The 23,793-nt window shown below is 45.0% G+C and overlaps 1 protein-coding gene across 2 annotated transcripts in view; it reads left to right on the top strand.

The window, feature by feature from the left end:
* mrrf (mitochondrial ribosome recycling factor) overlaps positions 1-23,485 on the top strand; it is a 43,049-nt gene extending 19,564 nt beyond the window's left edge. Inside the window, exons 4-8 of one of the 2 annotated variants that reach the window (XR_014570905.1) lie at positions 3,475-3,593; positions 14,247-14,338; positions 20,280-20,439; positions 21,882-22,776; positions 23,282-23,485. Coding sequence is in view for 1 of the 2 variants with exons in the window: in XM_083793019.1 (XP_083649145.1) it covers positions 3,475-3,593; positions 14,247-14,338; positions 20,280-20,439; positions 21,882-21,959 (449 nt within the window). In the remaining variant the exon portion in view is untranslated. Of the gene's footprint in view, positions 1-3,474; positions 3,594-14,246; positions 14,339-20,279; positions 20,440-21,881; positions 23,041-23,281 lie in introns of those variants that run through there. The other variant, XM_083793019.1, reaches the window with a different exon arrangement.
* Positions 23,486-23,793: the final 308 nt, after the last annotated feature.

Below are 23,793 nucleotides of genomic sequence, written 5' to 3'. Positions count from 1 at the left end.
CTGAGACAGACAGACAGGCATAACGTTGCTGAGACAGACAGACAGACAGACAGACAGACAGACAGACAGACAGACAGACAGACAGACAGGCATAACGTTGCTGAGACAGACGGACATGATAACGTTGCTGGGACAGACAGACAGGCATAACGTTGCTGGGACAGACAGACAGGCATGACGCTGCATCCTAACTAGATGCCTGAACCACCTCAGCTGGCTCCTTTCCAGGCGAAGAAGCAGCGACTCTACTCCGAGTCTCTCTCGCGTGACTGAACTTCTCACCCTATCTCTAAGGGAGATGCCAGCCACCCGTCAAAGAAACGGCCGCTTGTATTCACAACCTTATTCTTTCGGCCATGACCCACACATCCTGACCATAGGCGAGAGTAGGAACACTTCATGACCATAGGTGAGAGTAGGAACACTTCATGACCAGAGGTGAGAGTAGGAACACTTCATGACCATATAGGTGAGAGTAGGAACACTTCATGACCATATAGGTGAGAGTAGGAACACTTCATGACCATATAGGTGAGAGTAGGAACACTTCATGACCATATACTGTAGGTGAGAGTAGGAACACTTCATGACCATATAGGTGAGACCGTGAGAGTAGGAACACTTCATGACCATATAGGTGAGAGTAGGAACACTTCATGACCAGCGGTGAGAGTAGGAACACTTCATGACCAGCGGTGAGAGTAGGAACAAAGAGTGCTCGGTAGACGGACAGCTTTGCCTTCTGGCTCAGCTCTCTTTTCAACAGTGCGGTATACAGGCACACATACCGGTGACAGGAACGTGGTGCACCAGCTGGGATGAAGGGGCTGTTTTGAGTCAAAACAGGTAGACAGAGACTTTGGCAGCCAGATAGACAATGTGTCAGTCAAATAGTTTGGTGTGGTCCGTGAATGAGCAGGTCGTCACTGTATTAATCGTTTCACAGCCACACCTTTCATATTCTGTTATATTCTGTTTCATCTATGCTTTCCGCTGTGTCTCCATGTGCTCCTAATGAGCAAATACTAAACGTGTTCTTTGCCCTCAAAAGCACAAGGATAAAAAGGTTGTATAGAGACAATTACGCCATTGGCTCACCTCCCCTTCACCCTGAAACATCTACACACACACACACACACACAGAGAGAGAGGTATAAAGACATAGTCCTCGTATGCATGTGCATACGCGCACGCATGAAAGCGCGTACACACACACACACACACACACACAGCCGCAGACCTCACTGGGCAGGGAGGGAGGCAGTGATGTAAGACAGAGAGTTGGAGGAGGAAACAGCCTCATCTGAGGTTAGCCAGACGGAGGGAACGGGAGAGATGGATAGATGGAGGGAGGGAGGGAGGAAAGGAAAGGGTGGTGGAGAGACGGAGTGTTAAAAGAAAGAAAGACAAAATACATACGCTCACTTCTGTGAAAATGCACCTCTCGTTTGTGGTGGATAGACCGCATACAGATCACGGAAAGAAAATCGCACAGTGGTCTTTCACTCCATGCTTATTACACACTTCTACCGAGCCGCGGCTCACCATGGCTCTGATCATTACCAATGGGCTTTGAGTTTTTTTCCAGTATTAGTTCTCCCTTGTTAGCCATTGTAACCACTTGAACCTCAGCATCCATGATATTCTGGTGGCGGAATATTAGCCAAAAGTATGGCCAATCTACTAGCTCACAGTAGCCCGGGCAGCCAATAGGCTAGTCTTTTGTTCAAAGTGGGACATAGTTTGTTCTATTGGCCTAAAATATGTAGACAATATTTTAGGCCAGGATTCACAAATGTGTATTATCCCATTTTCGGGGCGGGAACCCCTTTTGGTGTTTTAAGCATTATGTTATACTTTAGCTATTGAAAAATAGCTTGTAGGCCTGCTATTTTTGAAAAATCGTGAAAATGTAGTGCAAATCTTTGAATATGTATTCTTTCAGAGCCAAAGTTTTTAACTCAAATCTTTGTTTCTGGGGGGGGGGGGGGGGGTCCCTGGAACTACATATTTTCAGATGGGGAGGGGGGGGGGGGGGTCGGTGGCCAATTACATATAATCTTGGGCGTCCTTGACATTAAAATGTTTGAGAATGACATGAGGTTTTTGTGAAAACGGCCTAAATGGGCTATACATTCATGAATCTTCCTGCTGACCGGCTGTCTTTTAGGGGGTTATATGTGACTAGGGTTGTCCCGATCGGATCGGGTGATCGGAAATAGGGGCTGATCACGTCATTCTCAAATGATCGGAACGGGAGCCAAAAAAAAATCGGGACATACCTAGTATCAATATTACATCCATATCATTACATTAGACTGGAAATTATCTGTGATTTTGGGATATTGTACTATTGTGATGTGGCAATAAACGTGTTCTATAAAATATAAATATCGGATCGGGAAGAATCGGTATCGGCAGGTGATCGGAAATGGGGGCCTCATGTTTCTATATCAGTGGTTCTCAAAATTTCATGTCAAGAACCCCAAAAATTACATGCAATATGCGACCCCCATCTGAAAATATGTTGTTCCAGGGACCCCCCCAGAATTAAAGATTTGAGTTAAAAACTGAAACTGAAAGAATATATATTCAAAGATTTGTGCCACATTTTCACGATTTTTCAAAAATAGCAGACCTACAAGCTCGTAGATCTGCTATTTTTCAATAGCTAAAGTATAACATTATACTAAAGTCGGCTCTTCGGTGCTACTGAAAATTTCGTCACTACAGCGCCGAAACAGCGGTAAAATAGGAGTATGAATTGGCCCTTATTGCAACAGCACCACGCTCTGTTCTGTTGTGTTTCAGGGGCTCTGGAACCACATTGTGGTGACCTCTCTGTTCTGTTGTGTTTCAGGGGCTCTGGAACCACATTGTGGTGACCTCTCTCTGTTCTGTTGTGTTTCAGGGGCTCTGGAACCACATTGTGGTGACCTCTCTCTGTTCCGTTTGTGTTTCAGGGGCTCTGGACCACGTCGTGGTGACCTCTCTCTGTTCCGTTTGTGTTTCAGGGGCTCTGGACCACGTCGTGGTGACCTCTCTCTGTTCCGTTTGTGTTTCAGGGGCTCTGGACCACGTCGTGGTGACCTCTCTCTGTTCTGTTGTGTTTCAGGGTCTCTGGAACCACATTGTGGTGACCTCTCTCTGTTCCGTTTGTGTTTCAGGGTCTCTGGAACCACATTGTGGTGACCTCTCTCTGTTCTGTTGTGTTTCAGGGGCTCTGGACCACGTCGTGGTGACCTCTCTCTGTTCTGTTGTGTTTCAGGGTCTCTGGAACCACATTGTGGTGACCTCTCTCTGTTCCGTTTGTGTTTCAGGGTCTCTGGAACCACATTGTGGTGACCTCTCTCTGTTCTGTTGTGTTTCAGGGGCTCTGGAACCACATTGTGGTGACCTCTCTCTGTTCCGTTTGTGTTTCAGGGGCTCTGGACCACGTCGTGGTGACCTCTCTCTGTTCCGTTTGTTTTTCAGGGGCTCTGGACCACGTCGTGGTGACCACTGCCGATGGGAAGTTCCCCCTCAACCAGCTGGGGCAGATCTCCATGAAGTCACCTCAGCTCCTAGTTGTCAACATGACCAGCTTCCCTGAAGTAAGGAGCTCTCTCTCTCACTCACTCACTCACTCACTCACTCACTCACTCACACTCGCACTCGCACGCGCACATGCACAAATTCTGCAAAAACGGCAGATCTACAAGCTGTGCATCTTTATGCCAAAGGGAAACGGGAAATACTAGAGGATCTAGCATAGAGCCGTGGTGGGACTCCAGTCAAGTTATATACTGCATTAGTTAAACTCTCCAGTCTTGGTGAAAACAGACTCGAGTTCAACCGTCTAAACCACATCTCTTCACCGAAAATAGCAGATCCACAAGCTCAAAACGTGTCGTGTGTGGCGTCGGTGACGATGCGTTTTGAGCTTGTAGATCTGCTATGTTTGAGGTGCTATATGTTCCCTGGGGTTCAAGTGGTTAAGGTATACGTTTTTTTTTTTTTTTTTTTTTTCCTGAAACGTGACCTGCCTTTATCTCCAACTGGCTCTCTGATCCTACGTGATTGATCACTAGAGTTCATTGTTTTTTTGGGGGGTAAAGTGTAAGAGCGTTTGTGCGTGCGTGCGTGTGTGTGAGCTGTCACAGAGTAGGAAATGACCTAATTTTACCCTCAGGTCGGGAAGGAGTGGATTATTTGTTCTCTTGTGACTTATTTTCTCTCCCTGTCCTTCTAAGATGTTGTTATGCTAATATGCTATGCTAATCATGGTTTCAGATGCAAAAAATGCAGCCAAGATGGAAACTCAATACACATTCTAAACGTGCATTGTTCCAGCATACAGTAGAAATAGCTCAGAGACGTTTTAGGATTTCAATTTAACACCCAAGATTTTTCTTTATCTGATTCCTGTCGATAGCTTGACTTTGAAATAAGGCATTCATGAACAATTGAGTACCGACACCGGCCCATTTTCAGAACGACATTCTTTCCAGCACTCTTTGCTGCCATCTACAAAAATCACAAAGATCAGACTATGTTGTAATCACGCCTGAGTGTAAAAAAACCAAAAGGGCTTTTATCACCATTGTCGATTCTATTTTCCATTTGACATCCTTTCACTGTAGCAGCACAGCAAAAGTTAACCCATTCTGACCTGAGATCAGATTCTAAAAATGATTTTTCAAAAATAGCAGACCTACAAGCTCGTACCGCGCCACCGCTTGTAGATCTGCTATTTTTCAATAGCTAAAGCATAACATAATGCTAACACCAAAAGGGGTTCCGGCCCAAAATGGGTTAATTTAAACCCCAGAGGGTTTCCTCTTCTGCCCTGGCTTTGAATGCATTTTTATTTATTGTTTTACCATTGAGCTTCATCAGGCGTCTAGTGGTACTATACAATAAGTACTGTAGCCTACTACTTAAGTACAATTTTGAGCTTTATTGTACTTTACTTGAGTATTTCCAATTTCCAATACTTTTACTTCTACTCCACTACATTATTGTCAGTGTACTATTTTGGAGTATTGTTGTATAATATTGTATAGTGGCTTCTGGAGGTATTTTTCACGGATGTATTATTTGGCTGTTGTATAAGTTGACATGAACAGTGTAGCGTTGAAAGTGTAAATATGTATTCTGCCTCTTGCCCCACTTGAAAAAGAGACGCAGTCTCAATGTGTTTTTACTGGTTAAATACATTTTTATATATATATTATAATATATTATATATTCTTTCAGAGCGAAGGGGGGAGGTGGGGAATTACATATCATTTTTGTGGTCCTTGACATGAAATAGTTTGAGAACCACTGACATAGAAACATGAGGTTTATCAGAAAACTGTCTTTGTCTGATTTCGAAGACATTTGTATAATTTGGTGTCAGTTCTAAATGGGTTCAAATGAGCTATAATGTTTTGGTGGTTTGTTTTTGTTGTTTGACATTACCATGACATTATAAAGGCCAAAACAAAAGTATTAGTCAAAATACACCTCTGTGCTTCCAAAGAAATATTTCCTTGAAGTCGGAAACAATGGATAATTCGGCTGATCTTGACCTTTTTGATTCTCTTTGCTCAAACCCTAATGATCACACTTATTAAGCCTTTTTTTCCCTCTTCGAAATAGCAAAAATAGCTGATCTAAAATTCAAAAAGTGTAAAGGTGGCATACCACAGTGTCCATCCGTCCCCCGTAAAATGCAGAATACAGGCACATTGGCTATATTGTCCTGTCTCTATTAGCCTTTGGGCGCCTTTTCGCACACATTAACCACTGTCAAACCGCCGTCCCTATTTTAGCCATGTTATTATAATGGGGGGGGATTATGAGTATTTTGCATTGCGTCGCTACGCATTGGGAGCTTGTTATTCGGCTATTTTCACGAAACCCATTTTGAACGAATGCTACCGGCTTAAGTGGTCAATAGAACTGAAGCTATTCAATCTGTCACCTATGTCGGGCTCAGTGACCCTTGTGTTAAATATGCCCCACACCCATTATTTCACACACAGACCTGACCTATAGAGACCGCACACACACACACACACACACACACACACACACACACACACACACACACACACACACACGCACACGCACGCACGCACACACACAGTCGTAGCCACATGCTATATACTCTACCAGCCTCCACAACGTTAACTCATGGCCCAACATGGAGGTGAGTGCGCAAGCAGCGCCCAGAGCGGCTAATAGGCTTATAATGATGCCTATCCATTACCCTAACGCTCCGGAGGCCCTCGCCATTGTTTTTCCATCCATTCATTAACAGGAGCCTGGGAAGGTACAGTGGAATGAACAACAGACACACACGCCGGGAGGCTGTTGATCTCAGCTAGAGGCAATGTGGTGTACTGTATGCATTAATTAATTAACCACTTTCAGCCTGCATGCCGTACCCTGTTTTGGGCAAGTCGTTTTATAGGCGAGGAACAAAATATAAAAAAAAAAATAGCTGATCTTAGTACAAGCTCACGCCATGCCTTGCTATTATTTAGAATACTGGTTTAAATTGTTAACGACATGCAAAGATCAGGGGCTGTGTGTGTGTGTGTGTGTGTGTGTGTGTGTGTGTGTGTGTGTGTGTGTGTGTGTGTGTGTGTGTGTGTGTGTGTGTGTGTGTGTGTGTGTGTGTGTGTGTGTGTGTGTGTGTGTGTGTGTGTGTGTGTGTGTGTGTGTGTGTGTGTGTGTGTGTGTGTGTTGCGTTTGTATGTCTTTCTGTCTCATGTATGTACAGTATGATTGTGCTATGTTTGTGCATTGCGTAGGAATCGCTTGCAAGGCATCCTAGCCCATTTTAAACAGTGTTTCTTAAAACACTGCGTTTCTGCGTCCACACACACACGCACGCACACACGGACACACACACGCACACACACACACACACACTCACTCCTCTCTGCTGCCCTTGTTGCTTTGAACTGGGCCGTCGGGCGTTTGATGTAAAACTTCAGTGTAATTCCTCTTCCTCCCCAACATATTAACCAGAACATGCCTGGCCTTTCCAGAGAATTCCGCTCGGGTTTTCCGTAACCGCTGGACTGGTGAGGGAGGGCGGTGGGGGGGGGGGGGGGGGGGGGGGGGGGAACGGTGATGAATTTGATGCTGAGAACAATCAAACATAGGTATGGGTGGAATCGATCACCCTGCACTCAGAGAGAAGCAACCGAAGAACCAGAGAGGGAGAGGGGAGGGAGGGCCTGCCTGCATTCCGGATGGGTTTCTAACAAAAGGGGGAAAAGAAAAGAAACTGGACCTCATGAATTAATTTAATACATACAAATAAATTCCTTTAATCTCACTGCCATGTTCTTTTTTTTTCCCCCAGTGGAAAAGACGAAAAAGGCCCGAGTGAGAAATCAGAGGAGGCTAGAAAGCCTTTTCCCTGACATTGCACATTTGCGCTCTCTGTATAATGCCTGGGCTCGGGGAATTGCCAATGCGGTTTGCAGGAGAGGTTTTGAGGAGTGTGACTCTCTGGTTTCCGTGGCTGTCGGAGGGACTCAGTGGATTTGACTTCATCTCCCTTTCCCTTCTTTTAACTTCAGCACTCGTAATATAGTGGTTGCTGCTAGGCCAGATTAAATTCTACACGTGCTTTTTCTTTTTCCTTTTACACGTGTCTAGTGTTTAACACGTATACTGTTGGCATAGCGTCACTGTCGGGCAGAAACCTTGTGTATCCACTATCCAGAAGCTATGTTGTACTTTGTCACATGACGGCACTGCATGAAAATAGACTATGTACGTGTACGCATTGTGTTTTCAGCTATAATGTAATGGGCTAAATAGAGCGCTGAAGTCCTGACGTCACTCGCTCATCCCCCTGGTTCTGAAGTCCTGACGTCACTCGCTCATCCCCCTGGTTCTGAAGTCCTGACGTCACTCGCTCATCCCCTGGTTCTGAAGTCCTGACGTCACTCGCTCATCCCCCTGGTTCTAAAGTCCTGATGTCACTCGCTCATCCCCCTCGTTCTGAAGTCCTGACGTCACTCGCTCATCCCCTGGTTCTAAAGTCCTGACGTCACTCGCTCATCCCCCTGGTTCTAATGTCCTGACGTCACTCGCTCATCCCCCTGGTTCTGAAGTCCTGACGTCACTCGCTCATCCCCTGGTTCTAAAATCCTGACGTCACTCGCTCATCCCCTGCTTCTAAAGTCCTGACGTCACTCGCTCATCCCCTGGTTCTAAAGTCCTGACGTCACTCGCTCATCCCCTGGTTCTAAAGTCCTGACGTCACTCGCTCATCCCCCTGGTTCTAAAGTCCTGTCGTCACTCGCTCATCCCCCTGGTTCTAAAGTCCTGACGTCACTCGCTCATCCCCTGGTTCTAAAGTCCTGACGTCACTCGCTCATCTCCTAGTTCTAAAGTCCTGACGTCACTCGCTCATCCCCTGCTTCTAAAGTCCTGACGTCACTCGCTCATCCCCTGCTTCCAAAGTCCTGACGTCACTCTCTCATCCCCTGGTTCCAAAGTCCTGACGTCACTCGCTCATCCCCCTGGTTCTAAAGTCCTGACGTCACTCGCTCATCCCCATGGTTATAAAGTCCTGACATCACTCGCACATCCCCTGGTTCTAAAGTCCTGACGTCACTCGCTCATCCCCTGGTTCTAAAGTCCTGACGTCACTCGCTCATCCCCTGATTCTAAAGTCCTGACGTCACTCGCTCATCCCCTGGTTCTGAAGTCCTGACGTCACTCGCTCATCCCCTGGTTCTGCCTGGTTCACGGAAGTAAGTTCTCTATGGAGAACAACATGGGCTCATCTTAAAATCTTTTCATATAAGCATTGTGGTCCAAAAATAAACAAGCTGTCTGGGTGTTATTGTCAGGGAGGTGTCTCTGTATCGTTTGCGACAGTCAGTCACTCATATAATGATATGATATACAGTCTGTTTCTAGCGAAAATGTAACTAATTCAACAGCAGTAACGAGTAGATTTATTATAAATAAAATAAAATTTCAAATAAATGCACAGATCATTTGTCTCGAGATCTGTAGCTTCGAGATCCGCCAGGGAAGGGAAAACGAAAGTTTAAAAAGTACATTTGTGTTGAGTTCTTTCGCTGGTTCAACTTATGCCTCTTCTGAGTTGGAGCGCAATGCGCGCATGCATGCAGAAGCAGCGCACGTGCGCAAACGCGTGCATGTGCGCTCAAGAGCGAGCTTGTGCAATGCATTATGGGGCAGATTTTCTTCGCTGTGTTTTTGTAGTGACCATCGGATGCTCCCTACAATTCCCGGTGCATTGTGGGATACTTCAGTCCACTACGTTAGGGTGCAAAAATGCTCACTACACATTCGGACACTATAACAAAATGGCGGAACCCCAAAGTAGTGCACTTTATGGGGCATAGGGAATGAATTCGGACGCAGCCTAGGTTTTCCGTAGGTATCTCTGAGTACTTCTTCTCAGCCACACCCCTAGTCCAACCCCCAGATTCTTAGCCACACCCCTAGATTTATTGGATGTGCAGTGTGGCCATTAAGGATTTGCATTATGCAACATGTCGTATCGCGTGCCTTGTATTTAGCAATGCTAAGAACGTTGCACATTGCTGAACTTGGTCTGTCTCTGGATGGTGCAGAATCTGTGTTCATGTCAAGGTGCTGTCTGTATTTGTTAAAATTAAATGTCTGTGTATATTTGCCAGTGAATCACTGTTTAAACATACATCTTTGCCTTAAAAGAAAAGATCCTGCACTATCCATCCATCCACACACACAGCCTACAGTATGTTTCACACAGAAATCTTTTCTTTTGATTGTTTAATAGTTACTGTATCAAAAATTTAATAAATTAAGTAAATTAACGAATATTTGTATTTTTATTTGTAAACGAGGACCGAAATAAACCATTCATTCATTCATTCCCAATGCATGCTTCCCATAGACATTTCAACAAATATTTATTTAAGCGTCGTACAAAGTCAACTGTGAGTTGTGACACATCATGACAACAAACACAATATTTTGGACCAAACAAATAATTACAAGGAAGAAAAAAAAGTGTTTGTTGTCATGATTTGTCACAACTCGAGTATGGCTTTGTACGAGGCCCCTACTGAACAATGACAAATGCTCACAAGAGCCTGTGATTAATGATATCTATATTGGACGCATTCGAACAGATACTTTCTATTCTATTTTTTTTTTTAGGACATACAAGGTTTCCACCAGACGGAGTCGACATGCTGAACACACACGCACACACACACACACCCACACACACACACACCACCAGACGGCGACGACGACAGGCCAAAGTGTTTCTCTGTTCCAGTCTGGTGTATAATTAAGAATGACAATAGGAAGAGGTCACACTACTTTGAAATCAGATTTAATTCTTCGCCCCGGGGGTCATTGATATTTCTGAGCGCTACTATAATTACAATCTGAATTTAGTGGAAGTCCAGTAAGTCCTATAGACTAAAATATCTTAAACCAAACTCGGCATCTTAAGAATGGACAGAATGTAAGGTCCTTTCATGTGGAAAGGGACGAGTAATTAAACCCTTGTGACTTCATGCAGCGGACAGAATGCTGCTGTAGTTATAGACTATGTCCAATGGCTACGTGTCAAAGTGTCCGTGAGCAAGACGCGTGCGTGCGTGAGTGCGTGCGTTCGTCAATGGATTCATGTGAAATGCTTTGGAAATAGGCGCTATGCAAATAATGTTTACCATGGCATGTACCATTTGTATGATCTCAACTTCACCTGTTTGATTCCAACTGTGGTGCATGTCCGTCCCCCTCTCCTCTCTGCATAGTCTCCTGTCTCTGTCTCATGTCCGTCCCCCTCTCCTCTCTACATAGTCTCCTGTCTCTGTCTCATGTCCGTCCCCCTCTCCTCTGCATAGTCTCCTGTCTCTGTCTCATGTCCGTCCCCCTCTCCTCTCTACATAGTCTCCTGTCTCTGTCTCATGTCCGTCCCCCTCTCCTCTCTGCATAGTCTCCTGTCTCTGTCTCATGTCCGTCCCCCTCTCCTCTCTACATAGTCTCCTGTCTCTGTCTCATGTCCGTCCCCCTCTCCTCTACATATTATCCTGTCTCTGTCTCATGTCCGTCCCCCTCTCCTCTCTACATAGTCTCCTGTCTCTGTCTCATGTCCGTCCCCCTCTCCTCTGCATATTATCCTGTCTCTGTCTCATGTCCGTCCCCCTCTCCTCTGCATATTCTCCTGTCTCTGTCTCATGTCCGTCCCCCTCTCCTCTGCATAGTCTCCTGTCTCTGTCTCATGTCCGTCCCCCTCTCCTCTGCATAGTCTCCTGTCTCTGTCTCATGTCTGTCCCCCTCTCCTCTCTGCATAGTCTCCTGTCTCTGTCTCATGTCCGTCCCCCTCTCCTCTCTACATAGTCTCCTGTCTCTGTCTCATGTCCGTCCCCCTCTCCTCTCTACATAGTCTCCTGTCTCTGTCTCATGTCCGTCCCCCTCTCCTCTCTACATAGTCTCCTGTCTCTGTCTCATGTCCGTCCCCCTCTCCTCTCTACATAGTCTCCTGTCTCTGTCTCATGTCCGTCCCCCTCTCCTCTGCATAGTCTCCTGTCTCTGTCTCATGTCCGTCCCCCTCTCCTCTGCATATTCTCCTGTCTCTGTCTCATGTTCGTCCCCCTCTCCTCTCTACATAGTCTCCTGTCTCTGTCTCATGTCCGTCCCCCTCTTCTCTCTACATAGTCTCCTGTCTCTGTCTCATGTCCGTCCCCCTCTCCTCTGCATAGTCTCCTGTCTCTGTCTCATGTCCGTCCCCCTCTCCTCTCTACATAGTCTCCTGTCTCTGTCTCATGTCCGTCCCCCTCTCCTCTCTACATATTCTCCTGTCTCTGTCTCATGTTCGTCCCCCTCTCCTCTCTACATAGTCTCCTGTCTCTGTCTCATGTCCGTCCCCCTCTCCTCTCTACATAGTCTCCTGTCTCTGTCTCATGTCCGTCCCCCTCTCCTCTACATAGTCTCCTGTCTCTGTCTCATGTCCGTCCCCCTCTTCTCTCTACATAGTCTCCTGTCTCTGTCTCATGTCCGTCCCCCTCTCCTCTCTACATAGTCTCCTGTCTCTGTCTCATGTCCGTCCCCCTCTCCTCTCTACATAGTCTCCTGTCTCTGTCTCATGTCCGTCCCCCTCTTCTCTCTACATAGTCTCCTGTGTCTGTCTCATGTCCGTCCCCCTCTCCTCTCTACATAGTCTCCTGTCTCTGTCTCATGTCCGTCCCCCTCTCCTCTCTACATAGTCTCCTGTCTCTGTCTCATGTCCGTCCCCCTCTTCTCTCTACATAGTCTCCTGTCTCTGTCTCATGTCCGTCCCCCTCTTCTCTACATAGTCTCCTGTCTCTGTCTCATGTCCGTCCCCCTCTCCTCTGCATATTCTCCTGTCTCTGTCTCATGTTCGTCCCCCTCTCCTCTCTACATATTCTCCTGTCTCTGTCTCATGTCCGTCCCCCTCTTCTCTCTACATAGTCTCCTGTCTCTCATGTGGTAGAAAGGCTCAAACTGACCAAAATACATGAACAGAAACCTAGTGAGTATTGAGATGACAATAGAGCGTCGCAGCCCCGCCCCATTTCATGACCACGAGACGTTTCATAAAGTATTCATTTAGAGACCTGCGTAAGCCTCGGTCAAAGCCAACTCGGATCGTGACAACTCATGACAACATACACAATTTTTTGGAGGCGAACAAATAATAATAAAAAAGTAACCTGCCCTTTTTTCCTTCTTTCAAAAATATTTGTTCGGCCCCAAAAATGTTGTCATGAGTTGTCACGATCCGAGTTGGCTCTGACCGAGGCTTACACAGGTCTTTAAATAAATACTTTAGGAAACGTAGATGAGAAAAATGAGGGGGCGGTGCTGCAACTGTATATATATATACAGTCATCATACTGACCATCAGTGTCGTGCACAGACATTTAGAGGGGCAGGTGCTCAAGTGGAAAAAAGGGCACGTTGTGCAGCGTGTGGAACCGGTTGGTTGCCTTAATAGTGTGAGATTTATAGATTTCGGTTTCGGGGCATAAATAATATATTAGAAGCTTTTTTATCAAGAATTGATCAATGTCACCATGGTCCGGTCATACTGGTCATACAAAAAAATTAAAAATATTTTTTCTAAAGGGCACATTTGCTGTCCAGAGGGCAAAGGGCAGGTGTTCTAGCACCACCTAGTGTCTATCTGTGCACGCCACTGCTGACCATATTCACGTGGCGGTCATGAGAACAAAATAGTCACCAATACAACAAACAGATTGTGTTTCTCTCCGTTTAACGGTTAAATCGACCTCAGTCCAGAATGGGTTAAACTTTAACCCATTCTGGACTGAGGTCGATTAAAAAAAAAGGCTTCTAAATCCTAATCTTTTTCTGAAAAAACCCATGTGTCTATGATCAGTGGTCCTCAACCTTTTTCATGTCAAGGACCCCCAGAATTATCTCTATTGGGCCACGGACCCCCATCTCAAAATATGTAGTTTCAGGGACCCCCCAGAAGCCAATATTTTAGTTAAAAATGTTCGCTCTGAAATATATATTCAAAGATTTGTGCCACATTTTCACGACTTTTCTAAAATAGCAGAGTGGCGCGCTACAAGCTTGTAGATCTGCTATTTTTATGAATAGCTATAAAGTAGAACAGAATGCTTAATACACCAAAAGGGGTTCCCGCCCCAAAATGGGTTAAGAATGTTCTGGATAATTCTGTCCGTGAAGGACTTCCTCTTTCTGTCTTTCTCTGTAAGCGCACACAAACACCACTTCCTCTAGCTGATGTACAAGCTCACAGTGCGTCGCCGTGCTAAGCGTTGTGAGCTTGTAGATCGGCTAAGATTTTCCACCCACGGGACTCTCTGGTCCTGCGAATAAGTATAAATCAGTGCTTTTGGGGGGTCACGGGGGGTCAGGGGGGGGTGGGGGCACTGCAGCCCCTCAGTCTTCTCCCATAAGGCCAAGGTCTGACAGTGGCCTGAGGCACTTCCACCCCAGAAAACCCATAAGCGCACACATACACACCTTCACACTATAGCCACACACACACAAACGCAGACACACACACGCGCGCACACGCACACCTTAATGATTGCCAGCTGGGGCCTGCAGGGCCACTACCTGCAGTTGTCTGGGCCATGTCCATTTCCCCCGGCTCTAGACACCTATCCACTTAAGTGTGTGTGTGTGTGTGTGTGTGTGTGTGTGTGTGTGTGTGTGTGTGTGTGTGTGCGTGTGCGTGTGCACGCCCCCTCCAGGCCACAGCGGCTGCCACCCGTGCCCTGAGAGAGAGTAGCATGAAACTTAACCCAGAGGTGGACGGGGCCATCATCAAGGTGCCCATTCCCAAGTGAGTCACACACACACACACACACACACACACACACACACACACACACACACACACACACACACACACACACACACACACACACACACAGAGCCTTGAAGGCCACACTTCCCCTGCCTCTGGTCTTTTTCTTTTACTCTCTCTCTCTCTCTCTGTAAGTCCCTGGTTTATACCACTTATGTTTCCCCCCCCAACAACAACTCTCTCATTTCATTCACTCCAATGGTCCGTTCCACTTTTACGTCTATGTTCCTTCCTTCTCTTCGTGTGTGTGTGTGTGTGTGTGTGTGTGTGTGTGTGTGTGTCCATAGCTGTTACTGGCACGTTTATTTGACTTGTACTCAGAGTACAGTACGTGTGGAGAGACCCCTGCTGTGTTGTTATAGGCCCAGTCCCTCCATTCTGTTCAGTGTAGCTCTCTCTCTCTCTCTCTCTCTGGGTCTGGATCCATTTTTGGTTCACAGACAGATAGGTTTTTATGGGTCGTGAGTAGCCTAAATATCCCCTTTTCTTCCCCCTATAATTTCATTGGGAATGTTTTGGAACCACTGCTCAATACCGACCCCTCTGCCTGTCTTTCTGCGCTCTACACACACACACACACACACACACACACACACACACACAGAGTGTTTATTAGTTCACATCTTCATAGGTGTTTATTTGCATGCATGCATAATATACTGCTGGTCTATCTGTGTAGGTATGCCTGTGTGTTTTCACATGCGTATGTATCCGGGCCGTGTGTGTGTGTGTGTGTGTGTGTGTGTGTGTGTGTGTGTGTGTGTGTGTGTGTGTGTGTGTGTGTGTGTGTGTGTGTGTGTGTGTGTGTGTGTGTGTGTGTGTGTGTGTGTGTGTGTGTGTGTGTGTGTGTGTGTGTGTGTGTGTGTGTGTGTGTGTGTGTGTGTGTGTGTGTGTGTGTGTGTGTGTGTGTGTGTGTGTGTGTGTGTGTGTGTGTGTGTGCGCGTGCGCGTGCGTGGAGCAGCAGCAGGTGTTAATCTGGCAGAGGAGGGACGCCAGAGCAGGCTCGCTTCAACGCCTGCAGTCAGTCTGGGCTCGCACCGAGCCGCCACTCAATCAGTCTGGGCTCACACCGAGCCGCCACTCGCACCGAGCCGCCACTCAATCAGTCTGGGCTCGCACCGAGCCACCACTCGCACCGAGCCGCCACTCGCACTTCCATAGTCTCTCGATTGACCCTGGAATCGGTAATTAGGCCGTATTGTTTGCAGTAAATAGACACTACCCCCGGTTTGTTTACAAATTAGTCCCAAAGACGGATACAAATCAAATAAAGGAAGGAATGAAAGAAAGGGGCCGAGTTGAAATATAGGAAGTTTTTTTCCTAATCCTGCGTGAGGAGAAGGAGTCCTACGTACCAGCAGATGAAAACAAAACGTCGTGGAGTTGGAGCTGACAGTCGGAGTCGCTATCAACGGCTGTCGCAGTCGGGCGGAAACCTTTAATCTGCGAAAGCGTTTGCTGTTCAGGAAGTGAGGGGGAAATGAACCTGCCTTCCCAATGGCCTTATAGTGGGGTTCCGTCTCCATGTTAAATTTAGTTGTCATTTACAACTCATGTAAAAGTTTCACTTTCAGTACTAATTTGAAGGTGAGGGTCTATAGAACCATTTTGGTTCGAGTGGCAATCACCAAAATAAAATAATTGGCCTATAGGGGGCGTAGTCAGGTGCCAACCCCCATCAGCCCTACCAAAATATGTAAACTGTTGTAACTTTTGATTAAATTATCCAATCTGAACATATGATATATGTATGGATTCACAATCAGGAGTAACATTTGGTACTTGAACCTTATTAGACATATAATATTTGTTTCCACCCAGTATTGGTGTATATCCACAAAAATAGCAGGAAAAACGAGCTAAAAACTAGTAGTGGGGTCCCTAGACAGACCGTCATTTACAACTCAACAAACGTTTAACTTTCACTTCTAATTTGTAGATAATGACCTATAGAACAATTTTTGTTCGAGTGGCAAGTCTACAAACTAAAATATATATATATTTTTGCCAAATTTCCAAAATGGCCAAAATCGGAATTATGTTTATTTGAAAAATTAATTTTTATTAATTAATTAATTTTCTTATATTGCTGTTTTTCATTTGTTTTTCTTGCTATATCAAGTTAATCCTGTGTGAGGAATCAACTGGATTTCAAATATTAATGTTTTGAATAATCTGATATAGAAACTAAATAAAGATGGCTGCCAATGTACATTGAATACTACATTATGCCTAACTTCTATCCTGTTGAACCTAGAATGGTGATGTTGGTGCCTATACCTATCATGAATGACTAATTGTATAAAAACAAAATACATATAATAGGACAATATATAATATTTCACACAAATGAGACAATGCAGTACATATGTGGGGAACAAAAGTTAGATATTGGAATATAATACACCACTCCTGTGTTATATATTTTTTTTAGTTATGTACTGCCACTATAGGGGGCAGAGTAGCAGGTTTGTCTTAATTGTTCAGACTTGGTAGCTTGTTAGTTATAAGACTGCATACTGCAGAAGAGCATGAGCTGCACTGATTGCTCTCTTGTGGTATTGATATTTTGAAGGTAAGCAAAAAAGTTAAACATGTCATGAATGATCCTAAAGTGTTTTTTATGAATATGGATAGTCATTGAGTGCCACGATACGGTCTTCTCCCAGCGCAACTGCCTTGTCGATTATCTCTTGGGTGAGTTCTACCTTCTGGAACGAATGGTCTGCTACATATGTTTCTTCACCACAAAAGAGACATTTATTACGATTAACAGGTGCACCAGTCCGGCATGATCTTCTTGCCAATGCCACAGCACCTCCAGAATGCCTTTTTTTTTTTTTTTTTTTTTTTTTTTTTTTTTTGCGGCTTACGCCTTTTATTGCTTTTTGAAGGGACAGACAGTAGGCTGACAGGAAACGGGAGAGAGATGGGGGGATGACATGCAGTAAAGGCCGTGTCGGGTCCGGGAGTCGAACCCGCGGCACACTGCGACTGGATTACCAGTCCGGTGCCCAGACCGTTACGCTACGGCCTGGGCCCAGAATGCCTTTTTTTGCACTGTCAAGTGCTGTTGCCCTATACAGATGCGGACAAGTTGTATGCCAGAATGCACGATTTAGCTTCATGGATTCTACATCTGGAAGTTCAACGTCTGGGTGGGGAGAAGCGTCAATTGCTCTGAACTGACTTGCAAGGCCTATATGATGTCTGTGTAGGCTCCTTCTCTACGACTGGCAACTGGATTTGTAAGAGGGCAAACAAGTCTTTCCTCAGTTTGCTTTTGGCACAAAATGCACAACTGCCATTTCGTTGTCCCAGCCATAACAAACACATACTTTATCCAGGTTTAGTTTTCTGTTAGGGTCATATCATGAAAAAATATAGAAAATATTATATTAATATAGCTACATTCACATTCACATATAGCTACATTCACTATTGTAATAATAATGAAAATAATACAAGAGAGTGCAGCTCATGCTCTTCTGCAGTATGCTTAGTCTTATAACTAACAAGCTACCAAGTCTGAACAATTAAGACACACCTGCTACTCTGCCCCCTATAGTGGCAGTACATAGTATAACTAAAAAAATGAAATAAACAAATATAACACAGGAGTGGTGTATTATATTCCAATATCTAACTTTAGTTCCCCACATAATTATGTACTGCATTGTCTCATTTGTGTGAAATATTATATATTGTCCTATTATATGTATTTTGTTTTTATACAATTAGTCATTCATGATAACATAGGTATAGGCACCAACATCACTATCTATCGCACTTCAGGATAGAAGTTAGGCGTAATGTAGTAATTCAATGTACATTGGCAGCCATCTTTATTTTGTTTCTATATCAGATTATTCAAAACATTAATATTTGAAATCCAGTTGATTCCTCACACAGGATTAACTTGATATAGCAAGAAAAACTAAGAAAAAACAGCAATATAAGAAAATTAAGACATTTTTCAAATAAACATAATTCCGATTTTGGCCATTTTGGAAATTTGGCAAAAATATATATATTTTTTAATTTGTAGACTTGCCACTCGAACTAAAATTGTTCTATAGGTCATTATCTACAAATTAGAAGTGAAAGTTAAACCTTTGTTGAGTTGTAAATGACGGTCTGTCTAGGGACCCCACTACTAGTTTTTAGCTCGTTTTTCCTGCTATTTTTGTGGATATACACCAATACTGGGTGGAAACAAATATTATATGTCTAATAAGGTTTAAGTACCAAATGCTACTCCTGATTGTGAATCCATACATATCTCATATGTTCAGATAATTTAATCAAAAGTTACAACAGTTTACATATTTTGGTAGGGCTGATGGGGGTTGGCACCTGACTACGCCCCCTATAGGCCAATTATTTTATTTTGGTGATTGCCACTCGAACCAAAATGGTTCTATAGACCCTCACCTTCAAATTAGTACTGAAAGTGAAACTTTTACATGAGTTGTAAATGACAACTAAATTTAACATGGAGACGGAACCCCACTATTATTATTTATGCAGAAGGGAGTTCCAACCGCACCTCTAGCCTATGGCAGGCCAGCCTGGTGCATCTCAGAGGCCTCTAGCCTATGGCAGGCCAGCCTGGTGCATCTCAGAGGCCTCTAGCCTATGGCAGGCCAGCCTGGTGCATCTCAGAGGCCTCTACGACCTCTACGACCCGGTGTCGTTGTTTTGGGGCCTGTCACAGGCAAAATAATGGCACGTAGACAGTAAATATGGCATTCATTTATGAAATGGAAGGACAATAAACTACATAAAGTGCCCCTCTGGGCACAGGTCTCCACCAGGGCAAGTCAGGTTGTGGCCTCCTGGTGGCGCCATAATAGGCAAATGTGAAAAAGGGGTGGCATTTGTTCTTACGCCTTTTGATGGCAATTGGATGATTTCAGGCGTTTTGTTCCAAAAAATTGTTTTGCAAAAATCCACCTGTTGGTGGCGCTATAACAGGCCAATGTGAAAAGGGTGGGATATATTCCTCAGTCTAGTTAGTAGGAAAGTGTGTGAAAGATTTCACGTAAATTGCACGCTGTGTTCATGATGTGAGGCTTTTTGTTCAACACGGGCCAATCCTGCAAACGTTGAAAGCCAATGTTAGCCAATTAGGATGGAATATGAAATATCGGTCTTGAGCACATGACTATAGAGATATTGTGTAGCGATTTCATTCGACAGAATCTGGAGGATTTATATCAAAAAATGTGTTTTCCAAAGTCGGCCTCCTGGTGGCGCTATAACAGGCCGTTGTGGAACATTTGGGGCAGAGGTTCATCGTTGGCATCCAGGGAGTGTGTGTGCAAAGTTTTGCACCGACCGGGTTAACTGTGCCGGAGATCAGCTGACGGACACACACGCACACGGACGGAGTGCAAAACATACTCTCTCCCCATGCCTTCGGCCTGGTGGAGACAATAAATATGGAGATACGTTTCTGAATGACAGGACGATATGTGACCTTGATATGTGGTGACTGACTGGTGGTGAATGTCTACAGGACTATACTAGATTTCCATTTCTACAAACCCACATGTAAGGACATCAATTTATCAATAGAAGAGCAGAGAGACCACATCCAACCAGCACAGCTGTGTTAGTTTGTTGTGTTGTATTTACAATACATCTCTGCTGTCGCTGAAGAAACCACCTAATATAACTCCAAAAGGGATACAACTCCAGGAAATGAAGAAAACCTTGTGTATATAACAAACAATCAAAGTTGGTATTGTGACTTTATATTGTCAATTACTTGCATGAGAGGGATGGGGGAGAGGCTCTGGACTTTTTTAATACTTTTCATTGGTTCAATATTTTTTTGTAACCACCACGCAGAAGTAAAGACATCTCTCTCTCTCTCTCTCTCTCTCTCTCTCTCTCTCATGTCTCCCTCCAGGGTAACCCGTGAGCACCGTGAGAACCTCACCAAGCTGGCCAAACAGTTTGGCAACAAGGCCAAGGACTCGTTGAGGAAGGTCCGCGCCAACGCTCTCTCACGGGTCAAGAAGGCCAAGGACGGGCAGTCGGAGGACACCATACGACTGGTGGAAAAGCAGGTAGGTTGTCTCGGGTGTGAAGGGGCGTGAGGGGTTCGAATCAAGCCCCCCCCAGTGAGGCTCTCCAGCGTTGAAGCACTCGGCCCTAGTGGTTGGAGCGTGAACTGCAGGCGGGAACCCGTGGATTCATGACGAGGACACCCCGTGCAGCAGCTGGGCTTTGACATTGAGCACTCTGTCGCACTTCCGCATTTGACGAGGTCAAATGCGGAAGTAGACGGTTCTTCCGAGTGCTTCAAAACGCCACTGAGCAACTTCCACTGGAATTAATAGCGGGGGAACTCTATTGTTCGAATCCACCGTGTGTAAAGGGGCGTGGCCACAGCCGGGACTAGGGGTTTGAATCCACCGCCTGTAAAGGGGCGTGGCCACAGCCGGGACTAGGGGTTTGAATCCACCACCTGTAAAGGGGCGTGGCCACAGCCGGGACTAGGGGTTTGAATCCACCGCCTGTAAAGGGGCGTGGCCACAGCCGAGACGAGGGGTTTGAATCCACCGTGTTTAAAGGGGCGTGGCCACAGCCGAGACGAGGGGTTTGAATCCACCGTGTGTAAAGGGGCGTGGCCACAGCCGAGACGAGGGGTTTGAATCCACCGTGTGTAAAGGGGCGTGGCCACAGCCGAGACGAGGGGTTTGAATCCACCGTCTGTAAAGGGGCGTGGCCACAGCCGAGACGAGGGGTTTGAATCCACCGTCTGTAAAGGGGCGTGGCCACAGCCGACACGAGGGGTTTGAATCCACCGCAGTGCATTCTGATTGGCCTAGCGTCTATGACATAGACTCTATTTTAACCCATTAAGACCTGAGACAATTCTACAAATGTTTTATAAATCCTGACAATTTTCTATCCTAACGATTTCCGTTTCTATGTCAGTGGTGCTCAAACTATCTCACGTCAAGGACCCCCAGAATTATATGCATTTGGCCGGGGACCCCCATCTGAAAATATGTTGCTCCAGGGACCTCTCCAGAAGCACATTTTTTAGTTAAAAACGTTCGCTGTGAAAGAATATTTATTTGCGCCACATTTTCACCATTTAAAAAAATAGAGGATCTACAAAAAATACAAGTCAGATTTTACTTAAATACCTTTGATCTTTAATTGTGTGAGCTTTGTATAGATATGTTCAAGCTGTTACTTTGGTCTTGTTTATCTGTAAAGACAGACCGATTTAATCTGAAAGATTAATTCATCGGAACAATTAATTAATCGGTCTGATTGATTAATCGAACCGATGCCGATTAATCTAAAAACAACTAAAACCGGCCAATACTGATGTGTTTGGCGATTATTCTCCCATCACTAGTTTTTAACTAGAATCAGGCTGTGAGTATGTATAGATCTGACAGTTTCAGGGTTTTTTTCCTAAATTGATTATTTTATTAAAATACAACGCTAACGTTTTTTTCCCCCTCTTCTTCTCCCTGTCTGCTCCTCACAGCTCCAGCAAATGACGGATGGCTTTACAGCCGACGTAGAGAAACAGCTAACAGCGAAGACCAAGGAACTTTTAGCGTAATAAAATAACCCAATTACCCGTGGCAGAACCAGGGCTGTAAAACCAGATGGACGTTGGATTCAAACTCGCGACGCGCAAGGAGCATGTGGTCTGTGCGCCAACTGACCAGGCACCCCCTGGATCCAAAGAACATTCAGTTTGTTTGATTCAGTCAGGCCGATAATAATGGAGAGTGATTGGAGAACGGAAGCCCTATTTAAAAATATGTAATCATTGCTGATCCATTTTTTTTTTGTTTGCATAAATCAGTGCTATTGAACACCCTTTATGTGTCTGTGTGTCGTTTCGAAAATATTGAACTAATGGAAAGTAGTAAAATACGCTTTGGACAAAACCTCTTAACTCCAGTGGACCCTCAAACTGTCTGCTAAAGCAGCTAACTCCACCACCTCTCCCCCTCTCAAACTGTCTGCAAAAGCAGCTAACTCCACCACCTCTCCCTCTTATGCAAGTAATTGACAATATATAAAGTCCCAACACCAACTTTGACGAGGCACTATTGCTTTGTTTTCTAAATGTAAGGATTTTTTAATTTCCTGTTTTTTTTTTCATTAATTTTTTTCATTTCCTGAAAAAATTACATTTTGTGGTCTCTTCCCGACAGCAGCGATATGGAAAAACAGCCGTTCCAAGCTCAATGCCACCCATTGTGAGCTTGTAGATCGCTTATTCTTTCATCGGCAGATATTAAAAGACATCCTTTAGAAGTCATGCCCAGAATAGGGACGCCGTGGGGTCCATGTGGTTTAGCGGAAGGTGGTTCTGGAATCACGTCGGAGCCTATTTTGTTTTTATTCTCCTGTATTTACCCAGGGTAGTAGCTGAGCACATAAGTGCTCATTTTCAGCAACGCCCTGCACATAGAGACACACAGACAGACACACACACATTAAAACCTGGGAGCTGACCATGCAGTGCAACCACAGTCTCATACTGTTGGCCACTAAGCAGCTCCACTGGAGCAGGTTGGGGGTGCAGTGCCTTGCTCAAGGGCACTTCAGCGGTGGTGGGTGAGTGATGACCAATCACTTCCCGACCCAGATTGTTCCTGCCCGTCCGGGGAATCGAACCGGCAACCTTTCGGCAACAAGGGGCGCTCCTCTAACCAGTGTTGTTTTTTGTCGACTAAAATTAAGACGAAAAATCATTCATCGACTACCTTTTTTCACTGACGAAAACTAAATGAAAACTAAGCTATGTCTATGACGATTAAACTAAGACTAAATATATCGACAATTTCGTCATGAAATACTAAAATGCTAGGAAGGGACTAGTGGACAAGAGCAGTATAAGTCATTTTACACTTGGTTGGATAGCTCAAGCTTGGTCTACAAGCTCACAACCCGTCGCGCTGCGACACGTTGTGAGCTTGTAGATCGGCTATTTTCAGCAAGTATAAAATCTGCCATTACGATGGCACCAAGGCCCGCCAAAAACACATTTTAGTCGACTAAATCACCTGTAGATTTAGTCGACTAAAATTGCATGACATTTAGTCGACTAAAACTAGACTAACGCTAATACATTCCGGGTGACTAAAATGTGACTAAAACTAAGTGAAAACTATTCAAGAGACTATGACTAAAACTAAAAATAGAAATTTGCTGCCAAAAACAACACTGCCTCTAACCCTTAGGCCAGCGCTGCCCCGAATGATGGAACCGAGAAGAGATGCTCACAAACAGGAGCTCAGTGTGAGGGGGGGTTTTTGGGGGCTCCAACCCCATGGTTTTTCCCAGGTATTAACCTATTTTGGACGGGAACCCCTGTTGGTGTTTCGAGCATTCTGTTATACTTTAGCTATTGAAAAATATCAGATCTACAAGCTCATAGC

This window comes from Protomyctophum parallelum (genome assembly GCF_964188405.1).
Source record: "Protomyctophum parallelum genome assembly, chromosome: 21".
Lineage (NCBI taxonomy): Eukaryota > Metazoa > Chordata > Actinopteri > Myctophiformes > Myctophidae > Protomyctophum > Protomyctophum parallelum.
Note: the sequence above shows the minus strand (reverse complement) of the source record. Positions and strands in the feature narration are given on the sequence as shown.